This window comes from Somniosus microcephalus, chromosome 33, assembly GCF_052327205.1.
Source record: "Somniosus microcephalus isolate GS21.2 chromosome 33, FLI_Smic_1.0, whole genome shotgun sequence".
NCBI lineage: Eukaryota > Metazoa > Chordata > Chondrichthyes > Squaliformes > Somniosidae > Somniosus > Somniosus microcephalus.
Genome location: NC_141019.1, coordinates 28,650,765 through 28,676,117, shown reverse-complemented (window position 1 = coordinate 28,676,117; position 25,353 = coordinate 28,650,765). Strand labels below are relative to the sequence as shown.

At 44.6% G+C, this 25,353-nt stretch overlaps 1 protein-coding gene and 1 long non-coding RNA gene across 3 annotated transcripts in view; one reads left to right on the top strand and one right to left on the bottom strand.

Moving 5' to 3' along the window:
* Nucleotides 1–11,630: 11,630 nt before the first annotated feature.
* Nucleotides 11,631–14,664, bottom strand: LOC147097054 (uncharacterized). The gene is made up of 2 exons (XR_015074473.1): nt 14,312–14,664; nt 11,631–11,860 (listed from the first exon to the last, which is right to left on the bottom strand). It is a non-coding gene; the product is annotated as an uncharacterized LOC147097054 (long non-coding RNA).
* A 97-nt stretch (nt 14,665–14,761) lies between these two features.
* The window catches only part of ikzf4 (IKAROS family zinc finger 4), a 129,685-nt gene continuing 119,093 nt past the window's right edge, over nt 14,762–25,353 (top strand). For both annotated transcript variants that reach the window (XM_085972819.1, XM_085972818.1), the window contains exon 1: nt 14,762–15,107. In XM_085972819.1, the coding sequence (XP_085828945.1) occupies nt 15,099–15,107 (9 nt within the window). In that variant the 5' untranslated portion in view covers nt 14,762–15,098. The remainder of the gene's footprint in view (nt 15,108–25,353) is intronic.

The following is a 25,353-nucleotide window of genomic DNA, read 5'->3' as shown; positions in this document are numbered from 1 at the left end:
TGAGTGGTTCAAATGTTAACACATTTAAAAAACAAAAAAAAACAAATCACTGTTATCTGATATAGAAACATAGAAGATAGGAGCAGGAGTAGGCCATTCGGCCCCTCGAGCCTGCTCCGCCATTCAATGAGATCATGGCTGATCATCCAAATTCAGTACCCTGTCCCTGCCTTCTCCCCATATCCCTTGATCCCTTTAGCCTTAAGAAATATATCTAACTCCTTCTTGAATATATTTAATGAATTGGCCTCAACTGCCTTCTGTGGTAGAGAATTCCACAGGTTCACCACTCTCTGGGTGAAGAAATTCCTCCTCATCTCTGTCCTAAATGGCCTACCCCTTATCCTTAGACTGTGACCCCTGGTTCTGGACTCCCCGACCATCGGGAACATCCATCCTGCATCTAGTCTGTCCAGTCCTGTCAGAATTTTATAAGTTTCAATGAGATCCCCCCTCATTCTTCTAAACTCCAGCGAGTATATGCCCAATCGACCCAATCTCTCCTCATATGTCATTCCTGCCATCCCAGGTATCGGTCTGGTGAATCTTCGCTGCACTCCCTCCATGGCAAGAACGTCCTTCCTCAGATAAGGCGACCAAAACTGCTGATTTATTACTGATTTGGTTAGGAAAGCAACCAAGCAACAAAAAAGCAAGTCAAACTACAGTGAAAGAAAATCAAAAAAACTTATATCCATATAAAACAGCAAAGAAACCCACTAATTGCTAATTGCGAGGAGGAGAGGGGCAACCAGTAAAATCGCTCAAAATATTTTTTTGAAAATGTTTTCGCAACCTTCTAGCTTTCTCAGTGACCCGAGGACACAGTATTAAAAATATAATTTCTAACATGTATTAAAAGAAAAATCACAGCAAAATCATTAAAGTTACTCAAAGGTGTCTTTCCTGGGCTTTAAATCGCTGTAATAATATTCCCCTCTACAGGCCTACCCTCTCCCTAAAGCCTAATTTTAGGTTGGTTCCAGAGTTTGCATGGTCTTTCCTGCAGATATGAAAACTCCACCAGATAGCAGACAACTCCTATAATGGCCAGTCTCACCTGATGTCCAACTCTCAATGCACCATTGTCACTGTGCAGGTCACTTCAGTGGACTACAGTTCCCAGAATGCAGCCTCCGGCTCGTACCTCCTACTTAAAATGTCAATCATAAAAATAAAACTTGCTTGCGCTGCCAATTTCTGATTTTAGACAAATACATCTGTTTGTTCCACACACTGCCTTCTGAGTGGGGGAGGGTGGGGGGAAGTGATCTCTCAGAACAGCTGCCATCACTGTTTGTCATCTTCACCATGCTATTAAATAGATAAGTCGAGTAAAGTGGTCTAGCAGGCAGTGTTCAGCCTCCTACAAGGCAATGGTTAGCTAACTAACATGGGCCCCATGGAGGCAGGTATTTTGGAGCATTCAAGGTAATAACTATAATGGAAATTGTTTGGAACTGAAACTGCACTGAATAAACTACAATGTCTTTTACTGCTCCAGTGGGCCACTTAAGTGTGTTGTAAAGTTAACAGTTACCTAGAGGAAAACAAAAGCAAACTATTCCCAGACTACCCTCTACTCCTCTCCAGGACATCTATAACATCAATAAAAAAGCACCTTATTTTTTTGTACTATCCTTGACTGCAACCCATGCTGTTTCTGCTGTGTTGGACAAGACAGTTATATATCTATAACAATATATTCAAATCTTACATCTGCAAACACTTGCTGTCTACAAAACAATTTTCTGTCAACATTTCCGTTTATAAATCCCTATGTCTCCATCTATAATGGAAACTAGCTATGTAAACTTGTCACGCTGTAATTACACCCTCCCACCAGTGGTGGTGCTGTAGCAACTTTAGTGCCTCAGCCTGTGCTGTGGAGAAACTTCTCTGCTCCAACCAACTCTACTTTTGTGCTTCTCAAATTGCCCTTCCTTTTGCCATTTAACTATAAATAATAACATAAAATCAAAGTATATAAGATTAAGGACAGAATTGATGACTTTAAAATGGGGACTGAATTATTTATATCTGCTCATGTTGGTGCAATTATCCCTGCCCTTTAACCCTACTTCATCTGATTGGTCTTGATTCCCTATGTGTGGGAGATCAGCTAGTAAGATACTAAAAGTCTTGTGTATAGCGCACACTTCCAGCAAGTGTCACATTTGCTTCATGTAATTGTTAAACTTTGTTGATAGCATCCCTATTGTTAGAAAACAGAGTATCCGCTGACTCTCTGTGAGCATCGACACCAGAGATCTGCTAGTAATTTACTATTTCTGTCGATACAGGGTTCTCTTATTATTGTTCGTTCCTGGGATGTGGGCATCACTGGCAAGGCCAGCATTTATTGCCCATCCCTAGTTGCCCTTGAGAAGGTGGTGGTGAGCCGCCATATTGCTAGTTTTCCTTACTTTATGGTGCCTGTTCCTTCTGTGGATTCTATACCCTGGCATTCTAATCTCCCAATCAATATCCTGTTTTAATCAGGCTGCCTTCCAGTTACCTTGCACTTTGTGTTCAACAAATAAGTTTCCAGTTCTACAAATTAATTTTATGTAAAAAAAAAAGTACTTGGATTTTCCTTCTGTTTTATTATTTATTCTCAAGCACTTTCCCTTGGGATCCAGGCACTTCCCTTGAGTATCATAGCAGCACCCCTCCTCCACATTGGTATATTTTTAAAAAATTAAGAACGTTAACTCCCTACAATTTGTTTTCCAAAAATCTTGTACTTTCCTGCAAAACAGGAACATTTCATGAAAACTGAAACCGACAGACCCGTCTTATTAATTACCGATGATGCATCTGCGGTAGTGGCTCTTGGAATTTGAAAAATATCGTTATTCATATTCCATTTCTATAACTACACATGTGCATAGAATATCAACCCTTGTGCTCCAGAATTGAGAAGCTGGTCACAGTATGCAAGCGGTTTTCTGTTTTTTAGACTTATTACAATACTGCGGTTGGATTTGCACAAGTTTATTTTCTAATCTTGATCAGACTCTTCCTCTTTCAACCCCTTGATTAATGATTTTACTGGAAATACTGTGAATTACAAAAGGTCAGACATGGAGTATATGGTGCTGACATTTACCGTATTTGAGATCTGTCGTCTTGTTTGCGTTTTGACTCTACAGTGCTCAGAATCTCCTGTTTACAATGAAATCAGACATCTAATTTGCCTAAATATGAAGGATTTACACAGCCATTGGGGAAATCCATTGGAGCTCTGTTAAGATGCTTAAGAAGCTGAAATACAACTTGGTGTTTTATGTAGGTTATTTTGCAAAATAGCAGATGGTTGAACGAGTGCATTCAACTTTACTTTAGGACAATAAATTGATCTTAATTTGAATGAGTGACGTTGATCACATTCTTAACCAGGACCCCAGAACAGAATTTCAGCATTCTTCATGTGCGAGTTTGGATGGTGACTCTCAGCAGATTATTTGGTGATGTGGTCTTTCTGCCAGGGGCCTTTGAGAGCGATCAGGAGTGGGAACCCTGTCTATCATTCCCCGTCCTACCCCAGGGGCTATCATTCCCCTTCCTACCCCAGGGACACTGAGGCCAATTGTAACATTCAGCTGAGATGAGCACATATTGAAGATTGTCTGGGGTCTCTTGATCTGTATGGCTTAGTGCCACACAGGCAGGAGAGTCCTAACAACCTTAGACTCATTGCCAGCAGTGTTTTTTTAAGGGAAGAAATTCTCTCACTATTATCCAATAGGCACATTGAATGGAGTAGAGTGGTGTGACATATATGAGAGTAATAAAGCTGATTGTGATCCAAACCTGAAAGTATATGCAATATAAGGCAGGTATTATATCATTACAAATTTGCTTTCTTAACAATGGTAACCATTCATAAGAACATAAGAAATAGGAGCAGGAGTAGGCCGTTTAGCCCTTCGAGCCATTCAGTGAGATCATGGATGATCTTCTACCTCATCTCCACCTTCCTGCACTATCCCCATATCCCTTGATTCCCTTAGTGCCCAAAAATCTACCGACTTCTGTCTTGAATATACTCAACGACTGAGCAGCCACAGCTCTCTGGGGTAGAGAATTCCAAAGATACACAACTCTTTGAGTGAAGAAATTTCTCCTCATCTCAGTCCTAAATGGCCGACCCCTCATCCTGAGACTGTGACCCCTGGTTCTAGATTCCTCCCAGCATCTACCCTGTCGAGCCCTGTAAGAATTTTATAGCTATCACACTGATAAGAAAAGATGGGACATGTATCTTAGTTTACAAGTGACCTTTGCAACCCACTAATCACTTTCTGAGTAGAATAAACTATTCCTCTGATGTCTGATTTTATCCTTATTTGTATGAAGTTGTGTAGTGACAAATTTGTGGCTGCCTACTAGTTTTGTTGTTTTAACAATTCGCTCACTAGTTTAATGGATGTGATGGCATCAGGTGGTTTTGTTGACATATTGAAGAACTTTGGTTTTCAGTATTTGTCAACAGAATGCTCACAGCCATTTAAAATGGTCTTTTCTTGACCAAGTAACATTGAGGCGTGGAGCACAAACACTTTGAGTGGTGGGATGAAGGGTTAAGCCCCAAGGTGTTTCTGCCAGGGCTGGACGCTCATGCACTTCTTGGTGCCCAACTAAGAGTTGCATTGGGGAATACGCACTGCATTGTTTCATATCGAACCATACAGAGCAACAAGAACTCTGGTTCCATCCCTGGTCGGTACTGAGTTAGTAGATCTCCGGTAGGGTAGCAGTAGTGGCCATAACACACCTGGGCTGGAGAGGAGATGATCACCCAGGTTTCCTGCTCCCAGTTGCTATCCAGTGACCTCTAGGGGTGAGCACTAGGCTGGCACTCTCGCTCTTGGCTCACACACGCATAATGGCTATTTGGGTGAGAGACAAGAGGACTGTTGGTGCCCATGGACTTGTAATCCCAGCATTGTCATTGTCAACAGAAGAGGAGAGTGAACAAATTGAGAAAAGTGGCACTGAAGGCCTTCTAGCAAGGCGCTCCGGTGGAGGGGGACATTTGGGGAGTGGGAAGGTAAAGGTGCGTGTCATTATATGATGATGTGTCCTTACAAAAGAAAAATTAAATAGAGATACACTGAGCAAAGACACAATTCAACATGTGTACTGAGGAATATAAATACACTTTTGATGAACTAGTGGTCTAGAATTTCTAAATGTAAGAAAAAAACCACAACTGGTACAGTTGCTCTCTTACTGAAGAAAGCTTTTAGAATTCATTTTTCAGTTTCTTTGTAGCATGTTCTAAATGGCCAGTCTTAACACCAGTCATGAGTGTCTAGAATTTCCCTCACACAAAAGTCCTGAGGCTAATGGTTTATGTCATTATTAGTTTAGAGAGAGAGAGAGAGAGAGGGAACAAAATCAATAGCTTCATTCTTTTCCACTCTGCTGCGAGGGTGGGGCTTACAAACAGCAGGTGCTGGCACACAGCTTAAAAAAATAAAATAAGGACTTGATCATTTCAATGTGAAACTACAGCTGAATAAAGCTGTTGCAGTGCATCCTCCAGCTGCTTTTCAAATAATTTGTAAAAAGAAAGGAACTCCGTTTCTGCATTTGCACATAACATCGAGCTGTTCTGTTGTCTGTTTGTTTTAACTTGCTTATCCTGCAGCTGTTGCAGCTTTTGTGAAGGTGGAAGACAGGCCTGCCAGGACCATTTAAAATAAATGGGTTACTGTCAGCAACATGATTGGAAAGCCTAGGTCAATATGTCCACAGTGTGTATTTTCAGTTTTCGTGAGGAGATAAATTCCTTTATTTTCTTCCCAGTCCCTCTCAATTGCAAAAGCTGCACAAATGTAACCAAGAAATCACACAGCTGACTTGCTCCTCTGCCTCCACCAATGCAAAATACCTCTTTTCAGATCAGAAACTCAGAAGACTGGGGCAAACAAACCTCCATGTTCCTACTTGTTGCTGCTACTTCACCACATTCCTTATGTCTAGTTTACAGTTTGAGATTTTCCCCAACACATTTTCTTGTGTTTATAGCTGGATAACAGTTTTCATAATCAGCCCGAGTCTCTTGTTAACCAAAACCCGAGTCTATGTTCTCTGTCGAGTATGGGTTAGTGTAGCCCAGGTCTAACCATTAACTCTGAATTGCGACATGTTACTTGTTGCCGAATACATGGAATACCTACCATATTCTCTTATCACCTCAGAAGGTGTAAAAATACCACACCACTCGACCACTGCGTACAGGCTAAAACTACTTGTCCAGACTTATTTACAAATAAAATTATACACAGAAGCAGAAAGATCAGCAATACATTAACAGTACAGTAACCAAACTTCCACTACACAAATTAGGTTGATTAGTTAAAACTAATATGGCATCTGTAGTTCTTACAGCTCCTTTCAGTAAGTTCTTTGAAACACAGTCTCTTGGGATAAATATTTAGGATTTCTTACAGAGCTCCTATTATTTCATTAATGTATAGTAGGAAACTGAAGACCAAGCGTCATGAATTATAACGATGCCTTTTTCTTTGAAGATAAAACAATTTATTTTGGGTGATTAGGCAATTGAAATGTTAGCAGTTTTAACACTTCAGTCACCAAAGAGCTTGCAACAGTCGCATTTGCTCAGCTTGGTGGTTTTAACACTTGATCATAATCAGACACTATTTTTCCAACCAGTCCAACACAACAGATCCCATTGGATGAAAGAGAGTTCTCTTGCTGTGAGTCAGACTAAGTGGTTCTGAGCATCAGAGACTTGATTTATTTGTTGACTGAATCAATTCTATGCTTTTTAAAAAAAAAAAAACTTTCAGCTGACCACATGTAGCTGACATTTTGTTAGTTCGAAAGAACTTGCATTTCTATAGCGCCTTTAACAGCCTCAGGGTGTCACAAAGGTCTTTACAGCCAATTAATTACTTTTAAGTGTCGTCACTTGTTGTGGTAACAAAACGGTCATTTCCCTGGGGCTTCCACCATTCTCCTGCCAAAGTTACGGTTGATGATCGAGAGAGCCTCGTCAGAAATTCCAGAGGATTAACTATCGCTGCAGAAATATTTAATGAAGAAAGAAATAGGAAAAATATAATTTAGATGATCATGCCGCACTTTTTGTGGCGCACTTCAGGAATCAAATCTGCATATATGCAAACTTATTGAAGCTAATTGGCATGAATTTTACATTTATAAAATAGAGCACAAATGACAACTGAGTAGGTAGGTGCAAATTAAAAACAAGTTCCTTCATTGTCGCAAAATCTTGGAACTCCCTCCCGAACAATATTTATCCCTCAATCAACATCACTAAAAACAGATTATCTGGTCGTCATCACATTGCTGTTTGTGGGAGCTTGCTGTGCGCAGATTGGCTGATGCGTTTCCTACATTACAACAGTGACTACACTTCAAAAGTAGTTAATTGGCTGTAAAGCGCTTTGAGACGTCCGGTGGTCGTGAAAGGCGCTCGAGATGCAAGTCTTTTTTTCCCCCCCCCCAGCACTGTGGGAGTACCTTCACCACATGGACTGCAGTGGTTTAAGGAGAAAGCCCACCACCACCGTCTCAAGGGCAATTAGCGATGGGCAACGAATTTGGCCTTGCCAGCGACGCCCACATCCCAAGAATGAATTAAAAAAAAAAGTACAGCTACAAAACTAGGAATGAGAAATTGCTGAGGAAATATGTGTACTAGCGATCTCCCATGCCATTGCTCATGGTGAGTTGTTTCATAACAATAAGGGTGTTATGTCATGTAATGTATAATGTAAAGGAAGAAAGCCTTCCGGACATCCCAAAGCACTTTACAGCCAAAGCACTTTTGTACTGCAGGAAATGCGGCAGCCAATTTATGCACAGCAAGGTCCCAGAAACAGCAGTGTGCTAATGACCAGATAATCTGTCTTAGTGATGTTAGTTGAGGGATAAATACTGGTGAGGACACCGGGGAGAACTCGCTTGTTCTTCAAAATAGTGGCCGTGGGATCTTTTACGTCCACCTGAGCGGGCAGACGGGGCCTCGGTTTAATGTTTCATCTGAAAGACGGCACCTCCGACAGTGCAGCACTCCCTCAGCGCAGCACTCCCTCAGCACCGCACTGGGAGGTTCAGCATAGATTATGTGCTCAAGTTTCTTGTGTGGGGCTTGAGCCCACAATCCTCCGACTCCGAGGCGCGAGTGCTACCACTGAGCCACCAGTCTATCTGTGCCACTGATTTATGATGACCGAATAAGTAAAATTCTGTTCGTGGCATTCTGGGATTTATATCGGTGTTTTGGGGATTGAAATCCATGATTGTTAATTTCTCTAAAAACTGTAAATTAGTCACCTTGATTATTCTTATATTCATAAACTTTTATTTTATTTTGTAATCAATGTATTTCAGTTTTATCCCTTAACTTTTTTTAAAGCTTAGGCTTCACAGAAAGATGTATCAGGTTAAATGTACCTGTGGTTTAGCAGAATTGTGGAGGGTCATGGAGGCAGTCCTGTGCTTTGATAGCACAGGAAGGATTGCTCTGGGATTTGGCAGCACTGAGTGAAGTTCTTGGGAGTTTGGCAGCAGTGGGGTGGAAGTGCTGTGGTTTAGCAGCACTGTAAGGGAATGTGGCTTTTGGCAGAATGGGTGGCGAGGTGGAAGTGATCCTGTGATGACAGAAGGGTCACAAGACAGGAGGTAAGTGTTGCACTACTGGAATTATGTGCGGGTGCAAGAACATTATTCTCCCAATTTAGAAACTAATATGCAGACCGGACAAATAGCATTTGAAAAGTCTTCCATCTCATAAATGTGCAATCAAATATCCAACCATCTTCAGCTGCTTCATCAATGACCTTCCCTCCCAACAGAAGTTCAGAAATGGGGATGTTCGCTGATGACTGCACAGTGTTCAGTGCCATTCACAACTCCTCAGATAATGAAGCAGTTCATGCCCGCATGCAACAAGACCTGGACGACGTTCACGTTTGGGCTGATAAGTGGCAGGTAACATTTGTGCCACTGAAGTGCCAGGCAATGACTATCTCCAACAAGCGAGAGTCTAAACACCGCCCCTTGACATTCAACGGTATTACCATCACCGAATCCCCCACCATCAACATCCTGGGGGTCACCATTGACCAGAAACTTAACTGGACCAGGCACATAAATACTGTGGCAGCAAGAGCAGGTCAGAGGCTGGGTATTCTGCGGCGAGTGTCTCACCTCCTGACTCCCCAAAGCCTTTCCACCATCTACAAGGCACAAGTAAGGAGTGTGATGGAATACTCTCCATTTGCCTGGATGAGTGCAGCTCCAACAACACTCAAGAAGCTTAACACCATCCAGGACAAAGCAGCCTGTTTGATTGGCACCCCATCCACCACCTTAAACATTCACTCCCTCCACCACCGGCGTACCGTGGCTGCAGTGTGTACCATCTACAAGATGCACTGCAGCAACTCGCCAAGGCTTCTTCGGCAGCACCTCCCAAACCCGCGACCTCTTCCACCTAGAAGGACAAGGGCAGCAGGCGCATGGGAACACCACCACCTCCAAGTTCCCCTCCAAGTCACACACCATCCCGACTTGGAAATATATCGCCGATCCTTCATCGTCGCTGGGTCAAAATCCTGGCACTCCCTCCCTAACAGCACTGTGTGGGAGTACCTTCACCACATGGACTGCAGCGGTTCAAGAAGGCGGCTCACCACCACCTTCTCAAGGGCAATTAGGGATGGGCAACAAATGCTGGCCTTGCCAGCGACGCCCACATCCCATAAGTGAATTTTAAAAAAAGGTACAAAATTGAAACCTTATTGTTTATATAAATGAACAATTATAACTGAGGAATTGCAGAAAAATCTGAAAGGATTTGTTGAAGTTCTATGGGTGCACATCATAGAAATTTACGGCACGAGGCCATTCGGCCCATCGTGTCTGTCGCAGCCGACAAAGAGCTATCCAGCCTAATCCCACTTCCCAGCTCTTGGTCCATAGCCCTGTAGGTTAGAGCACTTCAAGTGCATATCCAAGTACTGTTTAAATGTGATGAGGGTTTCTGCCTCTACCACCCTATCAGGCAGTGAGTTCCAGACCTCCACCACCCTCTGGGTGAAAAAAGTTCTCCTCAACTCCCCCTACCAATTACTTTAAATCTATGCCCCTACACAGCAGGGCTCAGTCCGGGATCTGAACCCAGGACCAGTGTAAACCCCTAAGCCTGACTCGTCCCCCGAGACCAACAAGCCGCTGGTAGCCACTTTGTAGAGAATTGCACTGCTTGCTCCTCACAAGCTTTGAACCGAGTACCACTTTTTAAAAAAAAAAAAAAAAAAAAAAAAAAAATTGAAGAACACGTTTCTGGAAGAATGAAATCTGATGCTGAGGAAAAAAAAATCTCATTTCTGAGCAGTATCACCTGACCACCCATACTGTTTCCAAAGCGTGTTGTGGCCATAAACACCACGAGTATAATGTTTTAAGAGCAGACAAGTGGGTGCAGTTATCCCAGCCTACAGTGAGGGTGTTGAAACCGAGAGAGAAGAGAAACAGCAAATTTGTCATGTTCAAACTTTAGAAGTATTCTAACATGCAGAAGGATAAGACTAAATAAAATAAATACCTTCCCTTTTAAACTGGGCAGATCTTATTTTATTGAACCGTTTAGTCTTACAATAATTGCTAAATTGCTGGAAATGATTGCCCTGCATTAGATCCTTTCTGTTTGGAACTGAGGAATTTCCACAGTAATAATGTGGATATTAAAGGTGGTGAGTTGAATGAGATAACATGGTCACAATCTCTCTGCACCTTTGGGGTTCTGGGGTGGAGAGTATTGCACGGAGCAGTACCGTCCAATAGGTCACGTCATGGACTCCCAGGCTGCCTGTAACTTTTGCGGCCTGGGTGAGTCAGTGTTTCAGATTTACACACAATGTGAGAGCTTGCAGCCCCTGTTCCACTATTCGAAGAGGCTGCTCCTCAACTTCTGGCCCCACTTCAGTCCCACACTCGGCCGCCCGGTGTGGCGGGTAAGGCGGAGGACCGTCTTGTGGGTCTGCTCCTGGGCCTGCACAAGGTGGCCATCTACAGGTCCAGCTTGGATGTGGCCCGTGGGAATGGTTGCTCCAACTGCCTCTCTTCTGTGGTCTTGTCCGCACCTGGGTGCTCCTGGAGAGGGAGCACAGAGTGTCTGTCGGTACACTTGATGCCTTCCATGACCGGTGGGTGCCACAGGGACTGAAGTGTGTGGGCGACACTGGAAATATTATTTAAATTGTGAAGTTTCCTCTGTCTTTTTTATGATTTGGGTTTTATTAGTTGTGCCCCTCCAAAAGGGGGCATTTTGTTAGATCTTTGGTTTGATGACACTGGGGCAACCCAGTGTCTCCTTAAGGGTTCAATTATAATAGGCATGGTCACAATCTTTTTTTCATTATCGATAGATCAAAAAACGGTCTGCAATTAGGTAATCTCGGGTTGTTGGGATAGATGTCTGCAGAACTACCCCAATGGTGGAGGCTGTCTCTTGAGAGTGGGGGAAAATGCAATGTAGAGGGAATTCTGCACTATAATGGACTGGGATTATGTCTGACTTGGAAATCAATGATATTTATCTAAGGAGGTAAAATATTCCATTCCCCATTCACTCTTTATTGATGAAAATCCAAAGATAAACATGAAGGACACACAAAAATTATTATCTTCTTTGTTTTGATATCAAGTAAATTCTCTGTAATCCACTTCCTGGGCAATGGTGTAAATCACTGTCTCCTGGCTTTGCAATACGACAACTCTGTTTTTAGTTGTTTTTCCTGATCTTAATGCAATAAATTCTGCATTTGATTTTCTGCCTTGGCAATTTGGCCTGTAAAACATGGTAAAGGATATATTTTAAATGTTCACTTGAATTAATTGGTTAATAGTGCAAAAAGCAAAAAAAAAATGATTATGGATTTTCAGTTTCTGTTCTCTTGGTAGAAATAATTCACTGAAGTCCAAGGAGAGTCAATCTGACTCATCCCTGCCTTTGTTACCTCTAGACTTGACTATTCCAACACACTCCTGGCTGGCCCCCCACATTCTACCCTACGTAAACTTGAGGTGATCCAAAACTCGGCTGCCCGTGTCCTAACTCGCACCAAGTCCCGTTCGCCCATCACCCCTGTGCTCGCTGACCTACATTGGCTCCCGGTTAAGCAGTGCCTCGATTTCACATTCTCATCCTTGGTTTCAAATCCCTCCATGGTCTCACCTCCCATGCTCTGTAATCTCCTCCAGCCCCACAACCCCCCCCCCCCCCCCCCGAGATATCTGCGCCTCTAATTCTGCCCTCTTGAGCATCCCTGATTATCATCGGTGGCAGTGCCTTCTATTGCCGAGGCCCTAAGCTCTGGAATTCCCTCCCTTAACCTTTAGCAGCACGGTGGCATAGTGGTTAGCACTGTTGCCTCACAGCGCCAGGGACCCAGATTCAAATCCGGCCTCGGGTGACTGTGTGGAGTTTGCACATTCTCCCCGTGTTTGCGTGGGTTTCCTCCGGGTGCTCCGGTTTCCTCCCACAGTCCAAAGATGTGCGGGTTAGGTTGATTGGCCATGATAAAAATTGACCCTTAGTGTTAGGGGGGATTAAATACGTGGGGTTACAGGGATAGGGCTTGGGTGGGATGGCTGTCGGTGTAGGGACCGGGTGCTAGGGTTTGGATGATCAGCCATGATCTCGTTAAATGGCGGAGCAGGCTCAAAGGGCCGAATGGCCTACTCCTGCTCCTATCTTCTATGTTTCTATGTTTCCATCTTTCTACCTCTCTCTCCTCCTTTAAGATGCTCCTTAAAACATACCTCTTTGATCAAGCTTTTGGTTATCTGCCTTAATATCTCATGTGGCTCGAATTTTGTTTGTCAACGCTCCTGTGAAGTGCCTTGGGATGTTTTACTATGTTAAAGGCGCTATATAAATACAAGTTATTGTTTTGATGGAAACTTACAGTAAATCAGGCTACAGGTGGGTAAGTAGGAAAAAATGAGTTAGAATCGGAGGCTGTGTCTCGAGTTCAACAGAATGAGGATGTAGGCCGGAGACCTCCAATTCTGGCCTCTTGTGCATCCCCGATTTTAATCGCTCCACCATTGGCGGCCGTGCCTTCAGCTGCCTGGGTCCTAAGCTCTGGAATTCCCTCCCTAAACCTCTCCGGCTCTCGACCTCACTCTCCTCCTTTAAGATGCTCCTTAATACCTACCTCATTGACCAAGTTTTTGGTCGTCTGCCCTAATTTCTCCTTATAAAAGAAAGACTTGCATTTATATAGCACCTTTCACGACTGGACGTCTCAAAGCGCTTTACAGCCAATGAAGTACTTTTGAAGTGTAGTCACTGTTGCAATGTGGGAAACGCGGCAGCCAATTTGCGCACAGCAAGCTCCCACAAACAGCAATGTGATAATGACCAGATAATCTGTTTTAGTGATGTTGATTGAGGGATAAATATTGGCCAGGACACTGGGGATAACTCCCCTGCTCTTCTTCGAAATAGTGCCATGGGAACTTTTACGTCCACCTGAGAGAGCAGAGGGGGGCCTCGGTTTAATGTCACATCCAAAAGATGGCACCTCGGACAGTGCAGCACTCCCTCAGCACTGCACTGGGAGTGTCAGGCTAGAATTTTGTGCTCAAGTACCTGGAGTGGGACTTGAACCCACAACCTTTTAGGACAGAAATGAGGAGGAATTTCTTCACCCAGAGAGTGGTGAACCTGTGGCATTCTCTACCACAGAAGGCAGTAGAGGCCAATTCAGTAAATATATTCAAGAAGGAGTTGGATATATTTCTTAAAGCTAAAGGGATCAAGGGGTATGGGGAGAAAGCAGGGACCGGGTACTGAACTTGGATGATCAGCCATGATCGCATTGAATGGCGGAGCAGGCTAGAGGGGCCGAATGGCCTACTCCTATCTTATATGTTTCTTCTGACTCAGAATGTGGCAGGGTGTCAAATGTTTTTGTCTTATCGCACTCCTGTGAAGGGCCTTGGGACGTTTCACTAGGTTAAAGCCGCCATGTCAATGTAAGTTGTTGTTGCTTTCTCCCAGGCTTCCAAGCACTGGGTGGGGGGGCGGGGTTGGTGCCCCTGACGATCCCTCTGTCGGCAATCTGCTGGCTGGCCTTGGCTCCCGGTCGGAATCGAGGCGGCCGGCGCGCGACTGCTGGGCCTGGCAGTGTTGCTCGGAAGTTATGGCGGAAGTTGCTCGCTGACTGGAATCCAATCGCTCGAAGCCGAGCGGGACAGGGGGGGGGGAGGGGGGGTTGTCATGCTGCTGTACCTGTGAACGCCGATCGCTGAGGTAAAAAAAAAAACACGATTTTCTTCCGCCAAGGAGCCAACGTTTTATTCCGTGGGCCCGGCTGTCCATAAAATGTCGGCGTGCGTCGCGCTGTCAGGGAGCACGGACCCGGGGCCTAACATTTATTCCACTATTGTGAGGGAGGGGGGGTGTTTGGTTTTCGAAATCTAACTCCAACCATTAGAAATCCAGGCACTTTCCTCGCTTTGATTTCCATTTTTCGCTTGGGAAGGGCGGGGGGTGTAAAAAAAAACTCGCAACTCCCAACGCCAATTTTTTTTAAAAACTGCTGGGTTTTTGAGCCGTTTGTCTCCTTTTCTCAGCCAACCGCACCTGCTGCCGGAAGTCCCGCCCCCTCCTCGCCACTCATTGGCGCCTCTGGGGAATTGGCGCACCCGGATTGGCCGGCCGCGGCTGTCAGTCACCCGGAAGGGGCGGGCTGTCTGGCGCAGTTCAGTGTGAGTTTGCAGCCGCTTCATAATAAAAGGGAATGGAATTTGGTGGCAAGTGAGGTTGGGTTCCAGTGGGATTCAAGGTGTTGGATTGCAGGAGACGAATGCCCCCCCCGAGGAGTCTGCTGATGGCCAGTGCTGGCTCTGAGACCTGTAGCTAACGTGTGCTGCTGCAGGTGTGTTGTCAGTCATGAAGATCTCCCTCAGAGAAGTTCAAGCCAGCTGCAGTGTTCAGTGTGATCTCTGTTTATTCCACGCTCATTGTTCAAACTGCACATCAAATCCATTTGGAGAGAGGCTATTTGTGGTGTTTGATGATTCACGTATGTATTTTATTTATCTTCTCCCCCTCCCCCACACCCAGTTATTCACAAGCCGAGAATAAGGCCTTTTGTGTGACATCAGAATCCTCGCCTATAGTTTCAAACCATTGTAGAATGAAATCAGAATTTGAGTGGTGGATGCAACACAAAAGATTGCACGTCCAAGCCCTAAATGGTGCTAGTATTGTCAAAAAGATCTACAGAATGTGAACAAAGATGCATTATTGTAGGTCTGCTGTATTGGTCACACTAGTGTAAAAGATAAATCTCCCATATTTACAGGGTAGTTCTGAATAAATTGTGCAAAGGTATGACTGGCATACTGCAACTGGATTATATAAATATGCTGTCCAGAATTTGTATACCGTAATGGAATGCAATAAAAATATAGTCTTATCTTTTGATTTTTAAACAGAAGTGATAGAATTATGAAATATCAATCCTGACTCTTCCTGAAATGTGGCCATGTTTGTCTGATGACTGACTAAATAGTTCTTTATTATTTTTGATATTAATTGAACATCAATTTGGTTAAAGCTTGCAATGGTAGCCAGGAGCAAGAATGAGCATTCTGTCAATTGTGGTGACTGTGATGTCAGGTATTGTTGGAGTGAGGTATGTGCCTGCATCACAAGTGGCTTAAAGTTCTGTGCCGCTTCTACTACACCTCATTTGAGTTGCAAGTGTGAGAGTTCTTTTAAATATGGTTTTTAAAAATATGGTTCCCCCCCCCATCTACATCATAGGCCATTCCCCAGGTAATAAGGCAGGCACCTAATTTGCTTCCTGTCTCTGCCAATGCCACTGTATAACTCGGTGTCAGGTGGTGTGAAAAAAGGCCCAAGTTGATTTGCCTTCTGACTGTTAATAACTTCCCTTGTCTGTACCTTAGCCCCTGTGATGTCACCTCCTATTGCCTGACTGAGATCAGAAATGGCAGTTATGAATCTGTGAACCAAGTGGTACAGCAATCAGCAAGGTTGCTGCAGTGCTGGAAGGAAATACTCTTATTGGGGTCAAAATAAATACATTTCCTGTTCCCAGCCATAGGGAAGATATTAACATGGTCTTGTTCTTTACTGCTGCTGTCAGAAATTTGAAAAAAAAAAAAAATCACAAAGTAGTGCAAAGCTTGGATCAGCTCCATGAGTGGAAGCAATGACGAGTGCCTGAGCAGTGTGACATGACCTCAGTAAATGCTCACTGCAACGTTACGTAACTGTTACTAGAATTTTACAAGATGGCTACTTTGGGAGTGCTGGGTTAAAGCCCTAGAGAACCTTGTCTTGTATTGGTGTGTTGCAATGTTGTAAGGTCTCTAGTGGTGACATTGCCGAAAATTTCACTGACATCTTGGAGACATTGCTGGTGTATAATATTTTCATCGTGTTCCTGAAACATTTTGCTTCTTTGCAAAGCATAGTGGCTGCATTCTGTGCTCCTAGCAGTAGAGTGTCTTTTCCAAGTGGTACGGGTGAAAGTGGATGGTGATTAAGGTTGGCAGCAGTGGGGAAGGATTTTCCCCCCAGAAGTGGTTATGGTTGGTTTCTACCTGGTTCAGTTCAAGGACTGATGACTAGTTTGCATTAGCACCCAGTCAGTTAGCTCTGGGTACTGGTCTGCATTGTTCTGTGTAGGAGAAGCAATTTGATGCCCAACTGCTGCATTGGTACCCCTGTTGCCAAAGGACAAGGCACTGCATTTCAAAGACTAAGCCTCGGGTTACCGCAGGACCATGTGCATACTATATAAATGCTGATCTAATACTCTGTAAACTGCGTAGTCTATGGTTTTTGTACCTGCATTAGATTGGTATGTGAGGTGCTCATGCTGCACGGAACTCAAACTTCCTGCTAGTGAATTTCTTTTTCTTTCTACTAGTTTCTGTCGCCCTGGTCATTCCGATTTAGATTTTTAAACTGTAAATCAATCCAGCATGGTGTTGTACACAGTTGAAACCCAGTGTATTCTTAAGGTGAAGTAGGGTTAGAGTGTGGTGGGGGTGGAGGGTAATTTGACCAGGGTGCACAGTAGGGTTGCAAAATTCCAGGAATTTTTAAGAGGAATCTTTCCATGGGAATTTGGGTAATTTATGGGAATTTTGAGTTGTTTTGCACACTGATGGTTTTTGTCTCTGACCCTTATATTATCTTTGTCATCAAAATAGACATACTGTTCCATACAAATAAAAACAGGCTTTCAAAACTTTATTTAGGTTATAACTTTGAACTTTATTGAACACCCACAAAAAAGACCCATCTAAAATAAAATAAAAAGAGCGTTAGCTTATTTAGCCTGTATTTTGTCCCTTTTTGAGTCTTCTACTCACCATTGCTCCTCCTGATTCTCTGACTCTGGCTCTGACGTGTCCATTTCCTCCTCTGTGTCAGTGTCTAGCTGTGTGGTGGACACTTCTGTATCTGGCTCAATAAGTTGTAGGTTCGCCCGGATAGCCACCAGTTTCTCCACTCTCTTGTTAGTCAGCCTGTTGCACACCTTTGTATACGTAGTCCCAAAAAGTGACCAGTTTCGTTCAGAGGCCGCTGATGAAAGTGGGATTTGGAGTATCCCCGATGCCTCAGATGCACAAAGTCCCTTCCACCAGGTATGTGCACTGATATGCTTGCATGATTCCCATATCCCGTCCCCATTCCAAAGACCTTGCTTGGTAGAGAACTTTGCCAGACTTCCCAGAACTTTGCCCACGTCCAGATTGAGGTGGCATGAGAGGGTAGAAATCACACTGTAAGCGCTGTTGATCTGTTCTCCAGAAAGTATTGGTCTCCCAACTTGCTTTGGGTCCAGCATGTATGCTGTAGCATGAATCGGCTTGACACAAAATTCTTGACACGTCTGTATGAATTGAACAATTACCTTCTCCTCTGCTTTGAGCAGCAGGGATGTGGGTAGGGCAATGCTGATTTGTTCTTTTAAATCAGCAAAAAGCCTGAACATCTGACAAGACAGCGTCATATCTCCTTCAATCTGAGCAATTGCAGATGCTACTGGTGAGAGTAGTTTAAGGCTGCTAACCACTCTCTCCCAAAACACATCATCCAGCAGTATTTTCTTGATGGTGGTTTCCATATCCCCAGACTGGGATATTGCCATTTCTTGCAGCGACTCCTTACCCTCCAGAAGGATGTTGTATGTTATGACAATGCCACCCCATCTAGTGTTGCTGGGCAGCTTCAGTGTGGTGTTCTTGTTCTTTGTCGTTTGCTTGGAGTTGTAGGTTGCTGCAACTACCTGTTTTCCCCGGACATACTTAACAACTTGCTTGGCTCTCTTGTACAGTGTTTCCATGGTTCTCAAACCCATGATGTCCTTGAGGAGCAGGTTGAGCCTATGAGCTGCGCACCCAGTAGATGTAATATGAGGGTAGTCCTCCTCCACTTGAGCCCAAGCAGCCTTCATATTTGCAGCATTGTCAGTAACTACTGCAAAGACCTTTTGTGATCCAAGATCGTTGATGACCCTCATCAACAATGTATGTGCCTGTGTGTCTGTTGTCCTTCATGTCTGTGCTCTTGAACAACACTGGGAGAGGAGTGGAGATGATGTCATTTATGATGCCCTCCCCTTGTACACTTGACCACCCATCTGAGATAACTGCAACACAGTCTGCCATCTCTATCGTTTCTTTGGACTCTGTTATACTCAGCCTCCAGCAAATAAGTAGACAAAGTATGTCTGGTGGGAGGACAGTATGCAGGGCGAATAACATTGAAAAATCTCTTCCAGTACACATTGGCTGTGAGCATGAGGGGTGAGCCTGTCGCATATACAGCTCGAGCAAGGCACTCATCTGCATTCTTCTGGCTATGGTTATCCATTGTATCAAAGAACCTTCCAAGTGGGCCAGGAGTTGCTGATGATAAGGAGCCTAATGCTGAATGTGAACCATCATCTTCTTGAATGGAAGCAGAGGAACTCTGGGCTGACTGCTGTGAGCTTTGAGTGAAGTTGTTGCATTTGGATAAATGCTGCTGCATCTTTGTGGCATTCTTTACATATGGCTTTGTACAGTGTTTTCACATGTACACAGTCTTTCCATCTTTTAATGTCTGGGGTAAAATGCTTCCACACATTCGACAGTAAACGTGGCATTGTTCTATGCAGAGAAATAAAGGGCATTCGTCTCTGTGTCGAACTGCGGTCGATCAGCACGATTGCAACAGGGTGAGTAAATTTTTGCTGATGCTCCATGTGATGGAAGCATGACCTGTGCACGCACGACACTACATCACCAATAGAGGGAGCTAATCGCTCATCCACTCATCCAACCAATCAGGACACACTTGTTCACAGTCACACACAAAACTTGTAATTATTAAAACAAGCCAAGTAAGAAGATAAACATATATTGATTAAGAAATTCCTTAATAATTAAGATTCCATCTCTGTTAGTAATTTTAAGAGCGGACCTGTGGGGGGGGGGGGGAAATACAAAAAAAACCAATATTATGCTTGCATGTGCTTTTTTGGGCAACATTCCCAAGCTAAACTTCCCGTGGAAAATTTCCGGAAATTTACCGGAAACTTTCCACCCCTTCGCAACCCTAGTGCACAGATGTAATTCACTCTCCATTTTAAAGTCATACGTTCTATTTTTATGTCCACATCTAGATAAACCTGTTCTGCTGAAGTTGCCCCCTCCTGCTGGTGGTGCACTGTGGCACCTCCGCTGGTGGTGAGGTGTAATTACAGCGTGGTAAGATTACATAGACAATTTCCATTTTAAATACGGCCATAGGAATTTATAATGGAAGAAGTTGATAGGAAGCGTGTGCAGATATAAGATTTTGAATATATTTGATTTTGCATCTGGAAAAGAGAATTTATTATTGACCATGAATATGGTTTGAGATTTACTGCATTAAAATTGCCAGTATTTTTAAGCAGTACATCAGAACATTTTTTTAAAATGGTCCTCAACCTAAAATGTTAACTTATTGAGTGTTTGGAACAATTTCAGCTTTTTGTTTAATTCACTGCCACTTCTACTCCAGGGATGCCCACCTTGAAGTTCTGCTCTCCTCCTTTGGCATGATTTTTGTCTCTTTTTGCCCCAGGTCGCCTTCATTGCTATCCGTTTCCCTTCTTGTGTTTGATCATGTGTTTGCTAAAACGCTGTTACACACACCTCTCTTTTCTCTGCCACTGGCTCCGGCTCGGACTCCGACGAAAGATCATCGACCTGAAAAGTTGACCCTACCTTTCTCTCCACAGATGCTGCCTGACCTGCTGAGTATCTCCAGCATTTTCTGTTTTGGAACATTTGTTTGGTTCCTTTGTACCTTCCACTCAAAAACCAGTTCTCCAAATAATTACAGTGCAGTTGGTAGACTGCTGTGACACTTCGCAACAGCAACATGAAGTTTGCTCAGAATCCGACATCTTAATGGGCTTGTTTTGTACCAATTTTCAATTTTTTTTTTTACTAATGGCATACAGTAAACGCCAGTGAAACTTGATGGAAGTATAGAATTCCAATCGAACAAAGCACTTGCCTTGCATTCCCATTGTATAGAATTCCAATGGACCAATGCATTTCCCATTCATTCCCATTGTATAGCACTTCTGATCATGCATAAAATGTTTCTTTCCCCCCCCCCCCCCCCCAACTCCAGTTTTCTGCTTTTGAAAGCTCAGCATTGCTACATTTTACCCAGAAACAGCGGCATGTTTTAGAAGCCCAGTCAGTTTTGTGTAAAAGATTGCTTTTGTGTGGTATTTTTGTTTGACTTGTTAAATGATTAAATAGGCTGTAGTGCACAGACTTGCAAACTATTATCACCATTTTATCTGGAATTCCTGATCCAAACATAACATTTCTCTGCAAACTGGTTATGTACTTAAGAGGATTCATCTGTGATACAGTGGGGGGTTTCATTACACTGAAGGATCTATTGGAACACAGTTTGCAGTCCTGTCCCGTGCATACCTGCCTTTTTAAGCTTTGTTTAGTTTTGATTTTCAGCAAATAGATCTGTGCTATCTGGATGTATAAACAGGGGAGCTAGGAGCATAGTGAATTCTTAGTTTAATAGTTTTTTTAAGAATGCATTTATATAGCATAGAAAAACGTCCTGGCGTGTCACAGAAAGGCAATCGGGTAAAAAATGGACGCTGAGCCAAAGATGGAGAAATTGGTGGGGGTGGTGACCAAAAACTCAGTCAAAGAGGTGTGTTTTAAGGAATTCTTAAAGGAGGAGAGGGCGGTGCAGGGGCAGAGGGGTTTACAGAGGAAATTCTGGAGCGTGGGGCCTAGACAGCTGAAGGCAGAAGTGGAGGTGGAAGTAGGTCTTTGTGATGGAGAAGATAAGGGGTCGGAAACTCAGTTCGGTGTTGAATAGGATGTTAAGGTTGCAACCCAAGACAGTGACCGGGAGGGGGGGGGGTGGGAGTTGGAATTGGTGGCTAGGGTACGGAGTTTGTGTTGGGGGCTGACAACGATGGCTTTGGTCTTCCCAATATTTAACTGGAGGAAATTGAGGTACATTCAAGACTGAATAGCAGACAAGCAAGAGGTGGTGGAAGGAGTGGTGGAGCTGGATGTTTTCAGTGTACTTGTGAAAGCTGTCTGCATGACTTCACCTGATGTTGGTAAGGGACAGCATGTAGATGAGGAAGAGGAGGGGGCCATGGACTCCAGATGTGACAGTGCAGAGGTGGGAAGAGAAGTCCTTGCTGGAGATGGCCTGGCTATGATTTGAGAGGTAAGAGTGGAAACCAGTGAGAGCAGTCCCACTGAGCTGCATCATGGAAGAGCGGGTTTGGAAGAGGATGGGATGGTCAACCCTGTCGAAAGCTGCAAAGAGGACGAGGAGGGAAAATGCACCACGGTCACACAGGATGCCATTTGTGACTTTGATTATGGCCGTTCCAGTGCTGTGGCAGGGATGGAAACTTGATTGGAGAAATTCAAACATGGATTTGTGGGCAAGGTGGGCACAGATTTGGGAGGTGACAACATGTTCAAAGTCTTTGGAGAGGAAAGGGAGGTTGGAGATGGGGCGGTAGTTTGCAAGGAGAGGGAGTCGAGGATGGCTTGCAGAGGGGGATAATGAGAGCGGTTTTGAAATCGAGGGGGACAGGACCTGAGGTGAGGGAACCATTTGCATTGTCAGTTAGCATGGGGGCCAGGTAAGAAAGTTGGGTGGTTAGCAGTTTAGTGGGAATGGAGTAAAAGGAGCAGGAGGTGGGTCTCATGGACAAGATGAGCTTGGAGAGAGCATGAGGAGGGATAGGAGGGAAAGTAGAGAGAGGCACGGGATCAAGGCTAGGGCAGGGAGGAGCCTGGAGGAACATTTGGCTTGGTGGGTATAGGGAAGGGGCTAAGCAACAGAGACAGCTGAACGGATGGTCTCAATCTCCGTAACAAAGAATATATTGAGCTCCTCGAACTTGTTGGAGGTGAGGATGGAGAGTGGTTTAAGAAAACAATTGGTAGTGCAGAAAAGAAGCCAGGGGTTATCTTTTGCTCTCCAAGATGATCCTGGTGTAGTGGGTGGTTTTGGCAGAGGCCGCAGACGTAGAAGGAAGTGGGGTTGGAAAGGGATGGGATATGCGAGCGGTGAGGGCTACAAGGAAGTGGTCGGAGATGGCTTTGTCTGTCACCGAGACCATGGGAGTAGAGAGGCCACGTGAGAAGACGAGGTCAAGGGGGTGGCCGTGAGTATGGGTAGGAGAGTTTAAATGGAGGGAGAGGTGCAGGGAAGATATGAGACATGTGGGGGGACCGCGGTAGAGAACAAGGATTTTAAGGGGGAAGCAAGTGAGCTGGAACAAGGAGAGGTGCCGTAAGAATAGGGGGAAGAGACCAAGGTGTGATTTGGGGATGAGGGCCACACCGCCACTGTGGGGCAAGTGGTACAAAATATAGGTGGGGGGGAGACGTCAGTAAGGAGAAATGTGTTGCCACACAAATGTTGTACATCACCGTTCTCGAGTTTGTTACTGGTATGTATTTGTATTGCACAGAAACAGCAAGTAATAACACGGGGTGGAGCTGGTCTTGTCCTAACATCTGTCTGAGGCTGAACCACCTTGTTCGCAACCTTGGTGTCATATTTGACCCTGAAATGAGCTTCCGACCACACATTCGCAGCATAACTAAGACCGCCTATTTCCACCTCCGTAACATCGCCGTCTCCACCCTTGCCTCAGCTCATTTGCTGAAACCCTCATCCATGCCTTTGTTACCTCTAGACTTGACTATTCCAACGCACTCCTGGCTGGCCTCCCACATTCCACCCTACGTAAACTTGAGGTCATCCAAAACTGGGCTGCCCGTGTCCTCACTCGCACCAAGTCCCGTTCACCCATCACCCCTGTGCTCGCTGACACCACCACCCCCCCCCCCCCCCCCCCGAGATACCTGCGCTCCCCTAATTCTGGCCTCTTGAGCATCCCTGATTATAACTGCTCAACTTTTGGTGGCCGTGCCTTCTGTTGCCTAGGCCTTAAGCTCTGGAATTCCCTGCCTAAACCTCGCTACCTCTCTCTTTTTCCTCCTTTAAGACGCTCCTTAAAACCTACCTCTTTGACCAAACTTTTGGTCACCTGCCTTAATTTCTCCTTATGTGGCTCGGTGTCAAATTTTTCTTGTCTTATAATACTCCTTTGAAGTGCCTTGGGACGTTTTACTACGTTAAAGGTGCTATATAAATACAAGTTGTTGTTGTCGTCGAACAGACCAGCGTGCAAGGAAATGCATCCAGGCTTGCTGATGACGACTGCAGCTTAATGGTGCCTCTCACTGAGGTGATGGCAGGTAGATCCCTTGTGGTCAGGGTGGGTTGAAGCACTATGGAATAGCAGAGTCCAGGAAGTCAGGTCCTCGCTGTGCCTGAATTGCGAGAATTTGTGGTCCCTATTGCTGGCTTACTGCTGGCTGGCAGATTGGTGACATTGCTTACCTTTAGCGCCACATGAGGGGAACAAGGCTGATGTCCCCCAACTGTAGTGATGCACAAAGCAATGGTGATGCAGTGAATACCCATTGGTACATCCCAATGTTTCCACTCCGTAGAAACAGTCTCCACAGTTGTCCACAAGCCACTTTCCGGTTCTCTTGTGAATTCAGGGTACCATGTAGACTGTACGCTGAATGTAATTTATGAGTGTGTTGTGACCAAAGAACAATTGAGGTTAAAGAAAATGCATTCAAGTACTACTTGCTCTGAGAGGATGTTTTCCCTTTGTTGCAGTACGTATATTCCCATTGCAATGATGAATTGGATAAATGTATTTCTATAACCTGTTTTGCATATTTTTATGGAGATGGGGTGCTCTATCTGGCAAACCTCTCGAAAGGAACTTCTAATCATACACTATCGTTGAGCTGATAGTTTTGTCAAGGATCCTGTGTCCTTTTTAACTCCAAAAGGGCATGAGAAGACAGGTGTGCGTGTATAGCTTAACTTGCTTCCAGTGATCCAGAAAACTTGGTCAGCCTTTTCGGTCACTCTGCCCGCCTGCTGCTGGCTCTGTGCTGCTCTCCAATGTGGGTCCACCAAGCCCCAGTCAAGTCCCTCCCACTCACCGAGAAACACATCAGTGAGGTGAGCGCTATCGATGAAAAGTACTCCCTTCCAGGAGAGCAGAAACCGCTGCAGGTCGGGAATAAAATAAAGATAATGATGGCAGCTTCCAACAGCGCTTCCCCTTCAGTCAGGATCCACTTCGGTAGGAAAAACAGAAAGGCAGAGTGTTATTTAAATGGTGATAGATTGGGAAATGTTGATGTACAAAGGGACCTGGGTGTCCTTGTACACCAGTCACTGAAAGCCAACATGCAGGTGCAGCAAGCAGTTAGGAAGGCAAATGGTGTGTTGGTCTTCATTGCAAGAGGATTTGAGTACAGGAGCAAGGATGTCTTACTACAGTTATACAGGGCCTTGGTGAGACCACACCTGGAGTACTGTGTGCAGTTTTGGTCTCCTTACCTAAGAGAGGATATACTTGCCATAGAGGGAGTGCCGCGAAGGTTCACCAGACTGATTCCTGGGATGGCAGGACTGTCGTGTGAGGAGAGGTTTGGTCGACTAGGCCTGTATTCACTAGAGTTTAGACGTATGAGGGGATGTTATTGAAACGTATAAAATTCTGACACGGCTAGACAGACTGGATGCAGGGAGGATGTTTCCCCTGGCTTTGGGGGGGGGGGGGGGTCTAGAACGAGGGGGTCACAGTCTCAGGATACGGGGTAGGACATTTAGGACTGAGATGAGGAGAAATG